General features: G+C 41.4%; 1 protein-coding gene across 9 annotated transcripts in view; it reads right to left on the bottom strand.

The window, feature by feature from the left end:
• Positions 1–20,642: 20,642 nt before the first annotated feature.
• The window catches only part of LOC141162641 (uncharacterized), a 43,111-nt gene continuing 42,296 nt past the window's right edge, over positions 20,643–21,457 (bottom strand). For 3 of the 9 annotated variants that reach the window (XM_073648943.1, XM_073648938.1, XM_073648936.1), the window contains one exon: positions 20,652–20,985. In XM_073648943.1, the coding sequence (XP_073505044.1) occupies positions 20,972–20,985 (14 nt within the window). In that variant the 3' untranslated portion in view covers positions 20,652–20,971. Of the gene's footprint in view, positions 20,986–21,457 lie in introns of all 9 variants that reach the window. The other 6 variants (XM_073648942.1, XM_073648939.1, XM_073648937.1 and 3 more) reach the window with 6 other exon arrangements.

Here is a 21,457-nt window from a genome sequence, read left to right on the forward strand (position 1 = left end):
AGAAACTAAATATGAGGGATAGAAACTAAACATGGGGGAAAGAAACTAAACATGAGGGATAGAAACTAAACATGAGGGGATAGAAACTAAACATGGGGGATAGAAACTAAACATGAGGGATAGAAACTAAATATGAGGGGATAGAAACTAAACATGGGGGATAGAAACTAAACATGAGGGATAGAAGCTAAACATGGAGGATAGAAACTAAACATGGGGGATAGATACTAAACATGAGGGATAGAAACTAAACACAGGGATAGAAACTAAACATGGGGGATAGAAAATAAACATGGGGGATAGAAACTAAACATGAGGGATAGAAACTAAACATGGGGGATAGTAACTAAACATGGGGGATAGAAACTAAACATAGGGGATAGAAACTAAACATGGGGGATAGAAACTAAACATGGGGATAGTAACTAAACATGAGGGATAGAAACTAAACATGAGGGATAGAAACTAAGCATGTGGGGATAGAAACTAAACATGGGGGATAGAAACTAAACATGAGGGGACAGAAGCTAAACATGAGGGATAGAAACTAAACATGGGGGATAGAAAATAAACATGAGGGATAGAAACTAAACATGGGGGATAGAAACTAAACACGGGGGTGAGAAAATAAACATGAGGGATAGAAACTAAACATGAGGGATAGAAACTAAACATGAGGGATAAAAACTAAACATGTGGGGATAGAAACTAAACATGGGGGATAGAAACTAAACATGGGGGATAGAAAATAAACATGAGGGATAGAAACTAAACACGGGGGTTAGAAAATAAACATGAGGGATAGAAACTAAACATGGGGGATAAAAAATAAACATGGGGGATAGAAACTAAACACGGGGGTTAGAAAATAAACATGAGGGATAGAAACTAAACATGGGGGATAGAAACTTAACATGGGGGATAGAAACTAAACATGGGGGATAGAAACTAAACATGAGGGGATAGAAACTAAACATGAGGGATAGAAACTAAACATGGAGGATAGAAACTAAACATGGGGGATAGGAACTAAACATGGGGGATAGAAACTAAACATGGAGGATAGAAACTAAACATGGGGGATAGAAACTAAACATGAGGGGATAGAAACTAAACATGAGGGATAGAAACTAAACATGGAGGATAGAAACTAAACATGGGGGATAGGAAATCAACATGGGGGATAGAAACTAAACATGGAGGATAGAAACTAAACATGAGGGGATAGAAACTAAACATGGGGTATAGAAACTAAACATGGGGGATAGAAACTAAACATGGGGGATAAAAACTAAACTTGGGCGATAGAAACTAAACATGAGGGTTTAGAAACTAAACATGAGGGATAGAAACTAAACATGGGGGGATAGAAACTAAACATGAGGGATAGAAACTAAACATGGAGGATAGAAAATAAACATGGGGGATAGAAACTAAACATGAGGGAGAGAAACTAAACATGGGGGATAGAAAATAAACATGGGGGATAGAAACTAAACATGAGGGATAGAAACTAAACATGGAGGATAGAAAATAAACATGGGGGATAGAAACTAAACATGGGGGATAGAAACTAAACATAGGGGATAGCAACAAAACATGTGGGATAGAAACTAAACATGGGGGATAGAAACTAAACATGAGGGGATAGAAGCTAAATATGAGGGATAGAAACTAAACATGGGGGATAGAAACTAAACATGGGGGATAGAGACTAAACATGAGGGATAGAAACTAAACATGAGGGGATAGGAACTAAACATGGGGGATAGAAACTAAACATGGGGGATAGAAACTAAACATGGGGGATAGAGACTAAACATGAGGGATAGAAACTAAATATGAGGGGATAGGAACTAAACATGGGGGGCAGAAACTAAACATGAGGGATAGAAACTAAACATGAGGGATAGAAACTAAACATGAGGGGATATAAACTAAACATGGGGGATAGAAACTAACCATTGGGGACAGAAAGTAAGCATGGGGGATAGAAACTAAACATGGGGGATAGAAAATAAACATGGGGGATAGAAGCTAAACATGAGGGATAGAAACTAAACATGGGGGATAAAAACTAAACATGAGGGGATAGAAACTAAACATGGGGTACAGAAACTAAACATGGGGGATAGAAAATAAACATGGAGGATAGAAACTAAACATGGGGTACAGAAACTAAACATGGGGGATAGAAAATAAACATGGAGGATAGAAAATAAACATGGGGGATAGAAACTAAACATGGGGGATAGAAAATAAACATGGGGGATAGAAACTAAACATGGGGGATAGAAACTAAACATGAGGGGATAGAAACTAAATATGAGGGATAGAAACTAAACATGGGGGATAGAAACTAAACATGGGGGATAGAGTCTAAACAATAGGGGATAGGAACTAAACATGGGGGGCAGAAACTAAACATGAGGGATAGAAACTAAACATGGAGGATAGAAAATAAACATGGGGGATAGCAACAAAACATGGGGGATAGAAACTAAACATGGGGGATAGAAACTAAACATGAGGGGATAGAAACTAAATATGAGGGATAGAAACTGAACATGGGGGATAGAAACTAAACATGGGGGATAGAGACTAAACAATAGGGGATAGGAACTAAACATGGGGGGCAGAAACTAAACATGAGGGATAGAAAATAAACATGGGGTATAGAAACTAAACATGAGGGATAGAAACTAAACACGGGGATAGAAACTAAACATGAGGGGATAGAAACTAAACATGGGGGGCAGAAACTAAACATGAGGGATAGAAACTAAACATGGGGTATAGAAACTAAACATGAGGGATAGAAACTAAACACGGGGATAGAAACTAAACATGAGGGGATAGAAACTAAACATGGGGGGCAGAAACTAAACATGAGGGATAGAAACTAAACATGGGGTATAGAAACTAAACATGAGGGATAGAAACTAAACATGAGGGATAGAAACTAAACATGAGGGATAGAAACTAAACATGGAGGATAGAAACTAAATATGAGGGGATAGAAACTAAACATGGGGGATAGAGACTAAACAATAGGGGATAGGAACTAAACATGGGGGGCAGAAACTAAACATGAGGGATAGAAAATAAACATGGGGTATAGAAACTAAACATGAGGGATAGAAACTAAACACGGGGATAGAAACTAAACATGAGGGGATAGAAACTAAACATGGGGGGCAGAAACTAAACATGAGGGATAGAAACTAAACATGGGGTATAGAAACTAAACATGAGGGATAGAAACTAAACATGAGGGATAGAAACTAAACATGAGGGATAGAAACTAAACATGGAGGATAGAAACTAAATATGAGGGGATAGAAACTAAACATGGGGGATAGAGACTAAACAATAGGGGATAGGAACTAAACATGGGGGGCAGAAACTAAACATGAGGGATAGAAACTAAACATGGAGGATAGAAAATAAACATGGGGGATAGCAACAAAACATGGGGGATAGAAACTAAACATGGGGGATAGAAACTAAACATGAGGGGATAGAAACTAAACATGGGGGATAGAAACTAAACATGAGGGGATAGAAACTAAATATGAGGGATAGAAACTAAACATGGGGGATAGAAACTAAACATGGGGGATAGAGACTAAACAATAGGGGATAGGAACTAAACATGGGGGGCAGAAACTAAACATGAGGGATAGAAAATAAACATGGGGTATAGAAACTAAACATGAGGGATAGAAACTAAACACGGGGATAGAAACTAAACATGAGGGGATAGAAACTAAACATGGGGGGCAGAAACTAAACATGAGGGATAGAAACTAAACATGGGTATAAAAACTAAACATGAGGGATAGAAACTAAACATGAGGGATAGAAACTAAACATGAGGGATAGAAACTAAATATGAGGGGATAGAAACTAAACATGGGGGATAGAAACTAACCATTGGGGACAGAAAGTAAGCATGGGGGATAGAAACTGAACATGGGGGATAGAAAATAAACATGAGGGATAGAAACTAAACATGGGGGATAGAAACTAAACATGAGGGATAAAAACTAAACATTGGGGATAGAAACTAAACATGGGGGATAGAAACTAAACATGGGGGATGGAAACTAAACATGGAGGATGGAAACTAATCATGGGGGATAGAAACTAAACATGGGGGATAGAAGCTAAACATGGGGGATAGAAACTAAACATGAGGGATAGAAACTAAACATGGGGGATGGAAACTCAACATGTGGGATTTAAACTAAACGTGGGGGAAAGAAACTAAACATGGGGGAAAGAAACTAAACATGGGGGATAAAAACTAGACATGGGGGATAGAAACTAAACATGGGGGATAGAAACTAGACATGGGGAATAGTAACTAAACATGGTGGATAGAAACTAAACATGAGGAATAGAGATAAACATGGAGGATATAAACTAAACATGAGGGATAGAAACTAAACACAGGAATATAAACTAAACATAGGGGATAGAATCTAAACTGTGAATGAAGTGACCTCATCTGAATCTCAAGACATATGTGAAGGCAAGGCATGGAGAAGATACTGTATATTGAGACTCATTGGATATGAAGGCAAAACATGAAGTCAAGACATGAAAATAAGACATGAAGATGATCTGAAGAAATGACATCAATTCAAGACATGGAGACAAGATGTGAGGGAAGATATGGAATGTACACATACTGTATATAAGCCATCCACCAATGACAAGGTGACCTCAATGAATGGACCCTAAACTCTAATGACTAACCCAATATGCCCTCTATACCAGATAGGATTTAAAAGAGCTAATCTGGATCCGATCTCTTTTCCAGTTCATGAGAGGCTTGGTGGTTCAAATAAAGAGTTTGGAGTCCATCCATTGAGGTCACCTTGTTGTGGTTGGATGGCTTATATATTTTTTTATACACAAAATGTCAACTAAGTACCTTATGCTTTTTAAGTATATAGGGGAATTCATGTATGAATAACGCAAGAAAACAAAACATGAATGGGCAGATTCATCAATACTGGCGAAGTGCTCAATCGCGCTTCTTCAGTCTTGCAGGAGTAGAAGGTACCAAATTCATTAAGAGGCGTGCATCACTTTATGAACTCTGTGCCTCTCCTAAGTGGCATACACCTCTGTGCTCTGCACCAAAAGTGCCACTCTGGCGTACAAAAGCCGACAGGCTACACCCTTGTTTTGCCCAAACTCTGCCCATTTCAGCCGCATTGCTTCAAACTGGCGCGAAAAAGCCAAAATGTATGAAAAAAAATTGTGCAACTCCTGGTGAATAAATAATTGTGACTTTTCAAATCTTTTATACAGTTTTTTTATTAATTGGCTTCAAAGTCTGGATAAGAAGAGAAGGCACAGAGGAAAGATATGGAGACAAGTTATGATGAGAAGACATAAATACAAGATAGAAAAACAAAACAGAAAGAGAAGACATGGAGTAAAGACATGGAGACAAAATATCAATGCAAGGCAAAGAGAAAAAAGAAGACATGGAGACAAAATATCAATGCAAGACAAAGAGAAAAGAGAAGACATGATGAGAAGACATGGAGTCAGTATATGGAGAAAATACATGGAAACAAGACAAGAAAACGAAACATGGAGACTAGTAATTGAGGCAAAGACGTTAATACAGAACTGAACATGACGAGATATGAATACAAAACTGTTGTAAATGCAAAGCATAGCCTAATTCTGCAGAGAATATTCACATAAAAGAAAGTTACTACCGAGACTGTCAGACATGCCAGGCATTGAAATGTCTAAAGAAACCCCAATAAGGAAAACCATTCCCAGGTAATGCTGAATGCTACAGGAATAGAGATAAAGAAGGGACACACAAATAGCAAAAAGGGCAACTGTGTCCTAATCATGTGTCACCTCAAGTTTCATGCCACACAAATATAAGAAAATGGAAAAGTAATAAAATCTTGGAATATGAAATATATCTAAGAAAACCTAGCTGTTCATTAAATCCCTTGGGATGACCGATTCCAGCCAGTGTAGCCATCTTGTTTCCTTCTGAGCCATTCTTCTGTCATATTCTCCCTGTCTTTAAGAGGGTTGAACAACCTGTATCGCACAAAAAGAAACAAATTCATCATCACCTCCACCATGTTTTTGATGGACAAACCTGGAGATTGTTGTGTTTCAACAATTTTTTTGGTGTCTCTAATATGTTCCCCCTATGGCTTAGTTTTTCCAACATACTTCATGATGTAAGTGCATGTGCAGAGATACATCACAGCCGAACTTCCATTCTGTGCAAGTTCTCAGAGGGTTAGATAAATCTGCATAATTCCACATCTATAAGTGCACGTAACTTTCCAATCCAACCATTTACCTATTGACTTTGGTGGTTTAGAGACTATGAACCAACCCATTGCCGAGCGACATTTCCATCATGAAAGCTACTATTGGAAAGCAGAAAATTAGGTCAATTTAATCATCTGGTGTACCTATAAGTCTCATAGTCACCTTGAATATTGGTTAAATTCGGTACAAATATTACATGTCTATTATTACCTGACATGTATTTATAGGCCTAACCAAAACAGGTAGCCTTTACACAAAAACCTATTCCTACAGTCTTTTGCCTAATGATTGATTCCATAAGTGAGGAAACATTTCTCCTAAAATGCAGCAACTGACCCTCGGAAAGGCTTTCTTAAGATTCTTCAGATACTAGGTATCCCATGATAACAAACCGCTTATAGAAGTTGGTTTTCGTTATTTATTGGTTACCAATGCACCAGTCCGGTCTCTCTGGATATTTACAGCCAGGAAAGAAATTCTGTCACCTTCTATTTCACAAGAAAATTTAAGTCAAACGTTATTTTGATTATTATTATTATTATTAATATTATTTATTTATATAGCGCCATTGATTCCATGGTGCTGTACATGAAAAGGGGTTACATACAAAATACAGATATCACTTACAATAAATGAACTAACAATGATAGACTGGTACAGAGGGAAGAGGACCCTGCCCTTGTGGAATTAAATTCTACAGGATGGTGGAGAAGGAGACAGTAGGTTGGGGGGTTGCACCAGCTCCGGTGGTGGTCAAGCGGCAGCTCCGGTGGTGGTGAAGCAGCAACTCCAGTGGTGGTGAGGCGACAGCTCCAGTCGTGGTGAGGCGACAGCTCCAGTGGTGGTGAGGCGACAGCTCCAATGGTGTTAAGGAGGCAGTGTGGTCATTGCAGGCTGTAAGCTTTCTTGAAGAGATGGGTTTTCAGGTTTCGTCTGAAGGATCCGAATATGGTAGATAATTGGACATGTTGTGGCACAGATTTCCAGAGGATGGGGGATATTCACAAGAAGTCTTGGAGGTGATTGGGTGATGAACGAATAAGTGTGGAAGAGAGAAGGTCTTGGGGGACCAAAAATTACGTGAGGGAAGATATTTGTTCGGAGATGTACAAAGAATAGAGGTTATGGATGGCTTTGTAGATCAGTGTTAGTAATTTGAACTGGATATGCTGAGGAATTGGGAGCCAATGAAGGGATTTGCAAAGGGGGGAAGCAGAGGAGTAGCGAGGAGAGGGATGAACTATTCGGGCAGCAGAGTTATGGATGGACTGGAGAAGCGTAAAATTAAATTCTTGAAGTAGTCTCCATCTCCAGCCTACTGGATGTGGGCATCATCAATGTCATGCTCCCAATAGAGAACTTGTGGACACCATCAGACAGGATCCATAGTTGATAAAGTTATGTTTTAATAAATAGGGTTATTATTCTTTGTGATGCACCCTGTAATATTCTAAATAGTCAGGATTAATATCTTATGCATCAGATGGTCCAGGACGTTTTCGTCTTTGACAGTAGAAGTGTTTCTGTAACTTTGGATTTCCAGTGATTAGAATCACAGATTGAAGAGAAGGGTACAGCAGGATAATTATCCAGGTGATAGTTCCCAGGAAATTTCCAATGTCCAGAGAAAGTAACTTTACCTCTGTGACTGAAACGCAGAAGGTCATATCTAAGAATAACAGCAGAATCATTGTCCTGATGGCGCGAATATGTCCATGAAGTTGAGAATATTTGATATCAGACGAGTTCTTCTGAATCTTCCAGATGTGTCTCAGGAGAGATTTTACACTGAGCAGAATGCATAAGAACGTAAAAAGAAAGGGCAAACAAGTCCCAAATATGATCTTCACAACTAAGAAATACAAATAGAAGTCAAATCTATAGTCAGTGACAGTCGAGTTTCCAGTGAAATTTAGATTTACCTCTGTAGCTGTCCACCATAGAAGGGGCAGATTAAAGAGAATTGATCCCAAGGTCGATCCCAGGAGAAGCACATTCACAGCAGAAGACAATCTTGACTTCATCCACAGTAAAATTAGTTGGGAAAAGTTGACCAGTTTTAAGCAGTAACAGACGGAGAGCCAGGAGGTGTTCCAAAAACAGAAATCAATGAGAGACAGGAACGTGAAGAGAAATGGTGAAAAGGGAAGATCGAGAAGAAGAAGAGCCTGTGAAAATAATAATCCTCCATAAATAAGTATGACCTGGAGCAGAGCATTGACTGAAGCCATGGTGAGGACCACTTTATCACATCCACCAGCCAGATGCTGTCTCCAGTTCTTCATGTGAACAATGACAATGCCGACATTCAAAGCAATTCCTGAAAACGCTGCGAAAAAATCGATGACTAAGATGAGAACCCATAATGGTGATCGCATTGTGCCAGGGATGTGAGCTTTTCCCGAAGTGGTATGGTGAAGACCCTTCAGTCTATGAATCCTTTCCAGAATCAGAAAGCTGGAAATGCAAAGTTATCAGGTATTACGTTTCTGTTTTCAGAGGGAGGTTTGGTTGTGATCAGATCTCTATTGGGCAGCGGCAGCAGAAAAGACTTCATGAAAGGGAACGTGTCAGAAGAAAATAACCTTTTGTATCAATCAGATTTTTAGTTACGAGTATATTTCTGAAAGCTTTTCTTTATTCATAACATAATCTTTATTAAAATACAGAATTAGTAACCTTGTAATATTCACATTGGTTACTGGAGCTTCTTTAGAGTCACAGTTTTGTCCTCTCAGGAAGCATTTTCATCAAGCTCTATCATCAGTGGCAGGTATAGAATGACTGATGACTCCTCTATATATGGTACAGCTGATAACACAGGATCCACCAATCACAATAGGTGATGTCACAGCTCACCTCCTCCTCCTGTAAAATTACTGGTAATACCTCTATACTGTTACGCAAGGTGTGTGAAAGACTCAGTGCAACACAAAGAGAAAGAGGGAAAGAGAGCCCAGACTCTAGGGAAAGGTGGGGGTGGAGACCTCCTAGGCTGATCTGATATCACTGTCTCCACTAAAGTCCCTATATTGGTTTCTCACCAATCGCCAAACATGAACCTAAACCCTATATTTCTAGCGCTTGACCCTGTATAGGGGGCTGAGCACTAGTCGATCTCCACTAACGACTAAAGACAACAAAGGAGACAAACAAGGGGGAAAGTAGCTTAGATTTAGCTGACTTCATAGAGATAACTCCAAGCGTCCTCCTAGTACCACAGAGGAAGATAACCGTCTGAGATCTCCAAGCTTTCACAAGGAAACATTTATCACTGGCACCTTCCTGCTGCAAAGTGAAACTATTTTAACACCCAGGTCAGGGTGTCAATTAGCAGGAAGGAGGTAGGCTTTGGGTCCTAGGGTGGAACAGCTAAGAAGGTGTCTGTAATGTCAAATGAAGAGATCTTCTGCAACCAACTGACTGTCTGTGACTGTGACTGTCTGTCACATCTGACACGCCTGTGACAGTACCCCCGCCCCTCTACGAGTGGCCTCCGGACACTCAGGACCAGGTTTCTCAGGATAAGATGTGTGAAATGAACAAATTAACCTGGGGGCATTCACCACTAATGCTGAAACATACATCCTCTCCTCTGGACCATAGCCTTTCCAGTGCACCAAGTATTGTAGAGAACGACGTTGGAGACGAAAATCTACAATCCTCGAAATCTGAAACTCCAGATTACCATCAACCACTACTGGGGGCGGTGGCAGATGTGAGGGCTGAAGAAGTTCCACATACTTCTTGAGAAAGGACCTGTGGAATCATTGTGGACCTTAAGGGCCTGAGGAAGCTCAAGACAAAAAGCTGCTGGGTTAATGACGGTGGTTATTTTATAGGGACCAATAAACCTAGGTCCAAACTTCCAAGAAGGAACTTTCAATCTAATATTCCTGGTAGACAACCACACAAAGTCATTCACATTCAGGTCCGGACCTGGCAAGCATTTCCTGTTAGCCATACGTTTATACCTGTCTCCCATGATCTTTAAATTACTCAGAACCCCCTGCCACATCGAGGAGAGTGACGAAGCAAAATGTTCCTCCTCAGGAACTCCCGAAGCTCCTTCCCCACTAAAGGTACCAAACTGTGTAGAGTAACTGTATGCACCAAAGAACGGTGACCTGCCAGTGGATTCTTGACGAAGATTATCAATGGCAAATTCTGCCAGCGGTAAGTAGGATGCCCAATCCTCCTGATTTTCGTAGATGACACACCTGAGGTAGGTCTCCAAATTCTGATTGATGCCCTCAATCTGTCCATTTGACTGAGAGTGGAAGGCAGAGGAAAAGGACAGCTGCACCCCCAGTCGAGAACAGAATGCCTTCCAGAACTTGGAAACAAACTGGGTCCCCCAATCTGACACCACATCGGAGGGAACCCCGTGAAGCTTCACAATCTCACTTATAAACACCTGAGCAAGTGTCTTGGCATTTGGAAGTGTAGGTAATGCGACGAAGTGAACCATTTTACTGAACCTAGCTACAACCACCAAAACCACTGTTTTGCCTGAAGAAACCGGTAGGTCAGTAATAGAATCCATGGACAATTGTGTCCATGGCCTACTAGGGATAGGCAGCGGGAGAAGAGTACCAGACAGATGGGCATGCGAAACCTCAGAACACGTGCAAATACTACAATCAGCTACGTGTTCAATCACATTCCGATGCAACCCCGGCCACCAAAAACGTTGAGAAAGGAGGTCCGCGGTTGCCTTACCACCTGGATGCCCAGCAAGCACAGAGTTATGATGTTCCTTAATTACTTTGCGGCACAGATTAAATGGTACAAATAAACTTCCTGAAGGGTAGGAGGCAGGGGCGTCCCCCTGAGCCTCCAACACCTCACCCTCCACTTCTGGATACAATGCCGAAATGACTACCCCTTTATGTAATATAGGGTCAAGGTTCTCATGGTCAACGCCACCAGTAAAGCTCTTGGACAAAGTATCAGCATTGACATTTTTGACCCCTGGATGAAAAATGACAACAAAATTGAACCTAGTAAAAACAGGGAGCATCTTGCCTATGGTTGAGATGTTTAGCTGACTGGAGATATGACAGGTTCTTATGGTCAGTAACAACAGTAATAGGATGGACAGCCCCCTCCAACCAATGTCGCCATTCTTCGAACGCCAATTTGATCGCCAAAAGTTCCCTATTACCCAGGTCATAATTTCTCTCAGCCGAAGAGAAATTTTTTAGAAAAGAAGGCGCATGGATGCCATTTACCAGGGGACGAACCCTGGGACAATACAGCTCCAACCCCAACATCCGACGCATTAACCTCCACAATAAAAGGTTGGGAAACATCGGGTTGACTGAGTATAGGTGCAGTGGCAAAATGATTCTTTAAGGAAGAAAAGGCCTGGAGGGAAGTATCCGACCATTTGGAAAAATCAGACCCCATCTTAGTCATGTCAGTAAGGGGTTTCACAATAGATGATGTCAGCTCCTCCTCCTGTACAATAACTGATAACACCTTTACAGTGGGGGCAATAAGTATTTGATCCCTTGCTGTTTTTGTAAATTTGCCCACTGACAAAGACATGAACAGTCTGTCATTTTAAGGGTAGGTTAATTTTAACCCGTTACAGCAAGGGTAAACTAGACAATTAATACTTAACCTTTAATATACTTAGTTAAAAATTAAATTGGTGAAGCCAGAGTAGTGGAGACAGTCATGTTCCTTGAGTTAGAGAACAGCCTAGCTCTATGCGTGCTATAGTTCAAGTCCCCTGATGACTCCGGTTGGAAGAAACGCGTCGGGACTACAGGGAAAGCACAGGGCTTAAAAGTGCAGAGGCTAGGTGTGGACTTCCCTTGTAAGGGCAGGAGTAAGGGGTGTCAGGAGTAGCACATACCCTCTAGGGAGATATTAGGGGCAGATATACATGCCTCATCCCTGAAAGCTAACCTGCCTCCCCTTCTTGGAGAACTCCTCTTGGTCCCATAGATGTTCTGCAACTCATGGGTGAGGACGTTCCTTTTCTAGCTCTCTAGCACTGATTATATTTGTTTAAATCTGTCAGCGTTCTGGTTGTGTGTGTCCACCAACAACATTGAGAGTTTATATCCGATACCGGTCTACTCTTCCTTAATGCTATTTCCTCTTGTCCATCCAAAACTGGCTGGACACTGTTAACAGGCACTGTTCTGGTCGGGTTAATCTACACCCCCGACCAACAACTGCCTGTTTTAGAAGATGTAGGTCCCTGACCTGATATTTTTTTTAATTCCATTTGGGTATATACCGTGGCTATCTTTTTAAATTCAATATAATTTTTAACTAAGTTTATTAAATGTTAAGTATTAATTGTCTAGTTTACCCTTGCTGTAACGGATTAATTGACTGGGTATTCATTGTGTCTGATTTAAATCAGTCTCTGTGCTAATTCTTAGGTTAATTTTAACATTGTGAGATAGAATATATAAAAAAAAAGTCACATTGTATAAATTAGATAATTTTTTTTTGCATTTTTCAGTGAGAAATAAGTATTTGATCCCTCTGACAAACAACACTTAATACTTGGTGGAAAACCCTGTGTTGGCAAGCACAGCAGTCAGAGGTTGTTTGTAGTTGATGATGAGGGTTGTGCACATGTCAGGAGGAGTTTTGGTCCACTCCTCTTTGCAGATCATCTCTAAATCATTCAGATTTTGAGGCTGTCGCTTGTCAACTCAGAGCTTCATCTCCCTCCATAAGTTTTCTATGGGATTAAGGTCTGGAGACTGGCTAGGCCTCTCCATGACATTACTGTGCTTCTTTTTGAGCCACTCCTTTGTTGCCTTGCCTGTATGTTTTGGGTTATTGTCTTGCTGGAAGACCCAGCCACGACCCATCTTCAATGCTCTTACTGAGGGAAGGAGGTTGTTGGCCAAAATCTCGCGATACATGAACCCATTCATCTTTCCTTCAATACAGTGCAGTCATCATGTCCCCTTTTCAGAAAAGCACCCCCAAAGTGTAATGTTTCCCCCACCATGCTTCCCAGTTGGGACGATGTTCTTAGGGTTGTACTTATCCTTTTTCTTCCTCCAAACACAGCGAGTTGAGTTAATGCCAAAGAGCTCAATTTTTGTCTCATCTGCCCACAGCACCTTCTCCCAATAACTCACAGAATCATCCAGGTGTTCATTGGCAAACTTCAGATGGGCCTGCACATGTGCCTTCTTCAGCAGGGGGACCTTGCGGGCACTGCAGGATTTTAAACCTTTAAGGTGTAATGTGTTACCAATGGTTTTCTTGGTAACTGTGGTCCCAGCTGCTTGGAGATTATTAACAAGTTACCCCCGTTTAGTGTTAGGCTGATCTCTCACCTTTCTCATGATCAAGGATACCACACGAGGTGACATTTTGCATGGTGCCCCAAATCGATGTCGATTGACAGTCATTTTGTATTTCTTCCATTTTCTTATTATTGTCTCCTTCTCACCCAGCGTCTTACTTATGGTTTTGTAGCCCATTCCAGCTTTGTGCAGGTCTATGATCTTGTCCCTGACATCCTTAGAAAGCTGTTTGGTCTTGCCCTTGTTGTAGAGGTTAGAGTCTGCCTGATTAATTGAGTCTGTGGACAGGAGTCTTTTATAAAGGTGACTATGTAAGACAGCTGTCTTTAATGCATGTAACGAATTGATTAGGAGCGTTTAACTGGTCTGTAGGAGCCAGAACTCATAATGGTTTGTAGGGGATCAAATATGTATTTCTCACTGCAAAATGAAAAAAAAAAAATCTAATTTATGCAATGTGATTTTCTTGATTTTTTTTTATATTCTATCTCTCAATGTTAAAATTAACCTACCCTTAAAATTATAGACTGTCTTTGTCATTTGGCAAACTTACAAAAACAGCAAGGGATCAAATAATTATCCCCCCCCCCCTGTCTCGTATATACAGTAGATAACACAGGATCCACCATTCACAATAGATGACATCACATCTCACCTTCACCTCCTTCTGTACAATGACTGATAACACCTCTATATACAGTAGATAACACAGGATCCACCATTCACAATAGATGACATCACATCTCACCTTCACCTCCTTCTGTACAATGACTGATAACAGCTCTATATCCAGCTTATAACACAAGATCCACCATTCACAATAGGTGATGACACAGCTCACCTCCTCCCCATCCTGTACAATGATTGAAAACACCTCTATATACAGCTGATAACACAGGATCCGCCATTCACAATAGGTGATGTCACAGTTTTCTGAAACAACAGGAAGTTAAAATCTAAAAATGCTCACTAACCACAAAAAAATTGCAAAATGTTTATTTTTTTTTATTGTTTAATACAAATTGTGCATAAAAAAACATTGACAAAAATAAAAAAATAACTCAAAAAGCTTATGGAAACAATAGGTGCTTTTCTGATTATCGCTTCCATTAAGACCCCAGAAGACCATGGAAGTGATAAGAAGGCATTGGTGAACCCATTAGAGATACTGAAAAAACCTTTTCCACTTTGAGATTTTTTTATTCATGGATTTTTAATATCTGAGGATGTGATGAGATGTACGGACATTTTTTTCCATGTTTTAGCTTTAGTTCTGATGTGATGATCGCCACGGGTCTATCAGAGGAGGATTGTGCAGATGTTGGAGCTTTCATGTTCACGTCCTTATAATTCCCAGTCACAAGTGATTTCCATACGTAAAATCCGAGGATTCAGCTAAACCGTCACTTTGCCTTCTTGTCTGTAGTTGATAGTTATGTAAATCACCAGTTTTGTTATTCAAACTGCGGTCGGTTTCTGTTACATTGTACAAATCATCCTTCAAGTGTGAGGAGTGAGATAATGAGTCTGCTACTAATCCAAGCAATATCTCTACCACAACAACTACTAATCCCAGCAATATCTCTACCACAACAACTACTAATCCCACCAATATCTCTACCACAACTACTAATCCCAGCAATATCTCTACTACAACAACTACTAATCCCAGCAATATCTCTACTACAACAACTACTAATCCCAGCAATGTCTCTACTACAACAACTAATCCCAGCAATATCTCTACCACAACAACTACTAATCCCAGCAATATCTCTACTACAACTAATAATCCCAGCAATATCTCTACTACAACAACTACTAATCCCAGCAATATCTCTACCACAACAACTACTAATCCCAGCAATATCTCTACTACAACAACTAATCCCAGCAATATCTCTACCACAACAACTGCTAATCCCAGCAATATCTCTACCACAACAACTACTAATCCCAGCAATATCTCTACTACAACAACTACTAATCCCAGCAATATCTCTACCACAACAACTGCTAATCCCAGCAATATCTCTACTACAACTACTAATGCCAGCAATATCTCTACCACAACAACTGCTAATCCCAGCAATACCTCTACCACAACAACTACTAATCCCAGCAATATCTCTACCACAACAACTACTAATCCCAGCAATATCTCTACCACAACAACTAATCCCAGCAATACCTCTACCACAACAACTAATCCCAGCAATACCTCTACCACAACAACTACTAATCCCAGCAATATCTCTACCACAACAACTACTAATCCCAGCAATATCTCTACCACAACAACTAATCCCAGCAATACCTCTACCACAACAACTACTAATCCCAGCAATATCTCTACCACAACAACTACTAATCCCAGCAATATCTCTACCACAACAACTAGTAATCCCAGCAATATCTCTACCACAACAACTAGTAATCCCAGCAATATCTCTACCACAACAACTACTAATCCCAGCAATATCTCTACCACAACAACTACTAATCCCAGCAATACCTCTACCACAACAACTACTAATCCCAGCAATATCTCTACCACAACAACTACTAATCCCAGCAATATCTCTACCACAACTACTAATCCCAGCAATATCTCTACTACAACAACTGCTAATCCCAGCAATATCTCTACCACAACAACTGCTAATCCCAGCAATATCTCTACTACAACTACTAATCCCAGCAATATCTCTACTACAACAACTACTAATCCCAGCAATATCTCTACTACAACAACTAATCCCAGCAATATCTCTACCACAACTACTAATCCCAGCAATATTTCTACTACAACAACTACTAATCCCAGCAATATCTCTACCACAACAACTACTAATCCCAGCAATATCTCTACCACAACTACTAATCCCTGCAATATCTCTACCACAACTACTAATCCCAGCAATATCTCTACCACAACAACTACTAATCCCAGCAATATCTCTACTACAACAACTACTAATCCCAGCAATACCTCTACCACAACAACTACTAATCCCAGCAATATCTCTACTACAACAACTAATCCCAGCAATATCTCTACCACAACTACTAATCCCAGCAATATCTCTACTACAACAACTACTAATCCCAGCAATATCTCTACCACAACAACTACTAATCCCAGCAATATCTCTACCACAACAACTACTAATCCCAGCAATATCTCTACTACAACAATTACTAATCCCAGCAATATCTCTACCACAACAACTACTAATCCCAGCAATATCTCTACTACAACAACTATTAATCCCAGCAATATCTCTACTACAACAACTACTAATCCCAGCAATATCTCTACCACAACAACTACTAATCCCAGCAATATCTCTACCACAACAACTACTAATCCCAGCAATATCTCTGCTACAACTACTGATCCCAACAATATCTCTACCACAACAACGACTAATCCCAGCAATATCTCTACCACAACAACTACTAATCCCAGCAATATCTCTACCACAACAACTACTAATCCCAGCAATATTTCTACCACAACAACTTCTATTCCCAGCAATATCTCTACCACAACTACTAATGCCAGCAATATCTCTACTACAACTACTAATCCCAGCAATATCTCTACCACAACAACTACTAATCCCAGCAATATCTCTACTACAACAACTACTAATCCCAGCAATATCTCTACCACAACAACTACTAATCCCAGCAATATCTCTACTACAACTACTAATCCCAGCAATATCTCTACTACAACAACTACTAATCCCAGCAATAGCTCTACCATAACAACTAATCCCAGCAATATATCTACCACAACAACTACTAATCCCAGCAATATCTCTACTGCAACTACTAATCCCAGCAATAACTCTACTACAACTACTAATCCCAGCAATATCTCTACTACAACTAATCCCAGCAATATCTCTACCACAACTACTAATCACAGCAATATCTCTACTACAACAACTAATCCCAGCAATATCTCTACCACAACAACTACTAATCCCAGAAATATCTGTACCACAACAACTACTAATCCCAGCAATATCTCTACTACAACTACTGATCCCAGCAATATCTCTACCACAAAAACTACTAATCCCAGCAATATCCCTACTACAACAACTACTAATCCCAGCAATATCTCTACCACAACAACTACTAATCCCAGCAATATCTCTACCACAACAACTACCAATCCCAGAAATATATGTACCACAACAACTACTAATCCCAGCAATATCTCTACTACAACAACTACTAATCCCAGAAATATCTCTACCACAGCGACTACTAATCCCAGCAATATCTCTACCACAAACAACTAATCCCAGCAATATCTCTGCCACAACAACTACTAATCCCAGCAATATCTCTACTACAACAACTACTAATCCCAGCAATATCTCTCCTACAACAACTACTAATCCCAGCAATATCTCTCCTACAACAACTACTAATCCCAGCAATATCTCTATTACAACAACAACTTCTCTACTACAACAACTACAAAGATTACAAATGACAGAGGTGTGATGTTAGGGGGTAACATGTTGCACATCTGGTGCAATAGCCGAGGACCCCCTTACAGATTTAATATTGTGATTGATAATCAGTAAATGTGACCAAACACTAATATGACATTGTGTATTCATTGTGAATGACATCTGCCTCATGATACTTTCCATCCAGGTCAAAGAGTAAGTAGGAAACCCCATCTAGGTTATAGATTAAAGGGAACTGTCAGCTGATTTTTGCTATGTAATGTGAGAGCAGCATGATGTAGGGACAGAGACCCTGATTACAGTGATGTATCACTTATCATGTTCTTTACTATAGGTTCAATAAAATCAGTGTTTTATCAGCAGGAGATTATCACTACATGACTAGGTGTCTCATGTCTCCCAATCCAACCCAGGCACTTATTGGCAGTTTTCTGCCTATGCACAGTGTACACAGAGATCTGTCAATCAGTGGTATGGGTGGGGAACAAAGCTCAGCATTATGAGCTCTGCTAGACCTGCATCAGAGAAGCAATGATTTTAGGAAATCTGCTTTACCCAGTCACTGGAATCATAGAATCATGGGATGTTAGAATTGGAGGGGATGACGCGCCCCCTGGGTCGTGGGGTACTCGGTAGCCGGGCCGGTCCTTTTCTATTGGGGTGGTCACGGTGGCAGTGACCCAGTCCATGGCCCAGGGCGGTCAATAAAATAAAGTGAAGAGTCAATTGGGGAAATAAATATTTGGGGATAATGTTTGTGATGCCACCCGTGGTATGCTGCTACAGGGGGCTGCCGCTGCGGTGCAGATCCTCTGGAGCTGATGATGATGTAGCGGAGATAGTGCAGCTCTCCACGGGCAGAGCTAAGCCCCAGGGCAGTATATAGGACTTGATGAGGTAGATGTTGTTGGCAGGGACAGTCTTGTGTAGGGCCGGTGACGCAGCAATAAATCAAGGACACAGTGGGGTGCAGTCTTCAGGCTTTACTCACAGTTCTTGAGCAGTTCCAGGTTATCACTGCAGCCGGTTATAACCGTTCACGTCATCCTGTGTTCTCAAAGGAAGGGATCCAGCCAACTCCCAGACAATTCAGGTACACTTAGTCGGGATCCCCTTCTTATGTGCCTCTCTGGCCGTCTCCCTGCGCTGGCTCTCACACTCCTGCCCTGCGCCTCACAATCAGTGTCCCAAGCCAGTGGCCTTGGGCCTTGTCAGGCGACTTACTCTCAGTCCCCTGGACCCTATGTGGCCACCTTTTCGGCGATGTAATTGTGGATTTCGGCTGCAATACCTTGAAAATGCTGTGGCCTCTGGTTGGCTAGCTGAGCCTGGTTGTTCTCCACTAGTCTGCGGCCGGTCCCCTTCTGCGACTTGGTCCCTCCACTCGCTGTTGGTCGGGTGGATGCGGGTCCCACGGAGAGTGTCCATGCTCCCGTGCCCCTGAGACCCCCTCTGTCCCTTCTTCCTTCTTCTGGGCCCCTTACTCTGGGCTCCCTCCTGTCTGGACCTGTCACAAGCAGGACCTCCCTCCTGGGCTTACGGCCCTGATGGAACCCCTTCTAGAAGGTTCCCCTTCTTCTTATGCCCTCTGCTGGGTGCTCCTCTTTGCTGCTTCCTCCACCCACACCCACTACATGGTTCCCTCTCTCTTGGTCTTCCCCCCTCCAGCCAGGGACAGGGCTCAGCTGTGACCAAGTGCATCTTGCCCCGTCTGCTGGTCTGGAGTGGTGTAGTGCTGGATGCAGGTGTATGGGTCCCAGGTAGTGTTCCTTCCTTACCTGGGAGTGGGGTACCACACCTCTGGGTGAGATGTAGTACCTCTGTGGCAACTGGACCCGCAGGGGCACCACAGGTACCTCCAGTGTCCTCGTGTCTAATCCCCTGCTCAATGCAGGAGTCACTAAGTCATCTCAGACAGAAGTCTGTCCAGCCTCTGAAGACTTCCATTGAAGGAGACCTCAACACCTCTCGTGGCCGCCAGTTCCACTCGTTAATGTAATGTCTCTGCCCTTACATTATGCTGCTCCCAGACATGGTAGCAAAAACCTGGTGACAAATTCTCTTTAAATAAGGATGACCCGACCAGACACAGCATAGTGCAGAAGTACGCCCATGTAGTAGGACAAAGCAGAAGACCCAGCTAGGTCAAGGCATGTCAAAGTCATAGAAGAAGAATGATACCTTCCCCGGAAAAAAACGAATGAAGTTCTACCCAAGTCTTGTTAGAAAGCAGAAACCACATCCAGGTCATACAGTAATACAGGAGCCACCCCAGGTATCAAGTGCGATTTGCCAAACCAGAGCTTTACCGTTTTGGCAGCTCGGCATGAATACAATTTCTTTGGCCACAGCCGTCTGTTCATCTGCATAGATGGATTAATGGAGCCAGTATATACCAGTATCACCTACACATTGGACTCTCTGTTCCGTTTGTAATGATGTCAGCAGTTGGAAGGATGCTGACCATTACCTCCCGGCACACCGACGCGTTCTTTTTAACCGTGAATATATTTAATTCTGGAGATTTCATTGGAGACTTTTCTTTATTCAGCTCATAAATCTCTACAGAGCGACAGCGTAGCACCCGGTGCAGCATCGGATATATTTATACTCATGATGAGCTGCCGACCATGGTGCAGGAGGCGAGAGGAAAGTCTTATAACATAAAGAGACGTAAAAATGTCAAAAACGTAATAATATAAGCTTCATAGATGAAGCCAAAAGCCAACAACGTCCACCAAGTACAGAGTGAGGATCAGCATGACCAGGAACCACAACACTGGACTCCTTATCTGCAGCTCCAATGTTCTCCAGACCTTCCCTCCAGTTTTCACATAAACTTCATTTATTTTATTTCATAGTTTCTGAAAAGAAAATCAAGAAAATAAATGAGATGAATGATTAGGTGCAGTGATGTTGTGTCTGGATACGTCAACACTTGTACACGCTGGAATTAAACTCAGGGGTGGCAGATAAAAGAAACCTCAGATTATTGGAACCTCGCTGATCTGATACCGTATCATCACATCAATATGAAGTATTTTCTTGACCGAAACCTTCTGCCTAAATCTCATTACATTATATAAGAAGCCGGGACACCATCCTGGACCATCCCTCAAGAAGGATACCGCATTTGTTTCCGAAACGCGTTGGAATTTTGGTCCTCTTAGCTATCCTTAGCTGCTTCATCACGTGATCGTCATATGACCATGACATCATGTCTGGTCCTGCTCGTTCCGCCTGCCTCACCAAAAGCAAGCGCGCCAATGAGCAGTATACCACCAAAAAACGAGTCACCGACCGGGACTCTGCTTCACCACACTACCAGCCAGAATC

The sequence above is a fragment of the Phyllobates terribilis genome, unplaced genomic scaffold (genome assembly GCF_046119375.1).
Source record: "Phyllobates terribilis strain yellow unplaced genomic scaffold, ASM4611937v1 Scaffold_9__5_contigs__length_417890890, whole genome shotgun sequence".
NCBI classification, from domain to species: Eukaryota; Metazoa; Chordata; class Amphibia; order Anura; family Dendrobatidae; genus Phyllobates; species Phyllobates terribilis.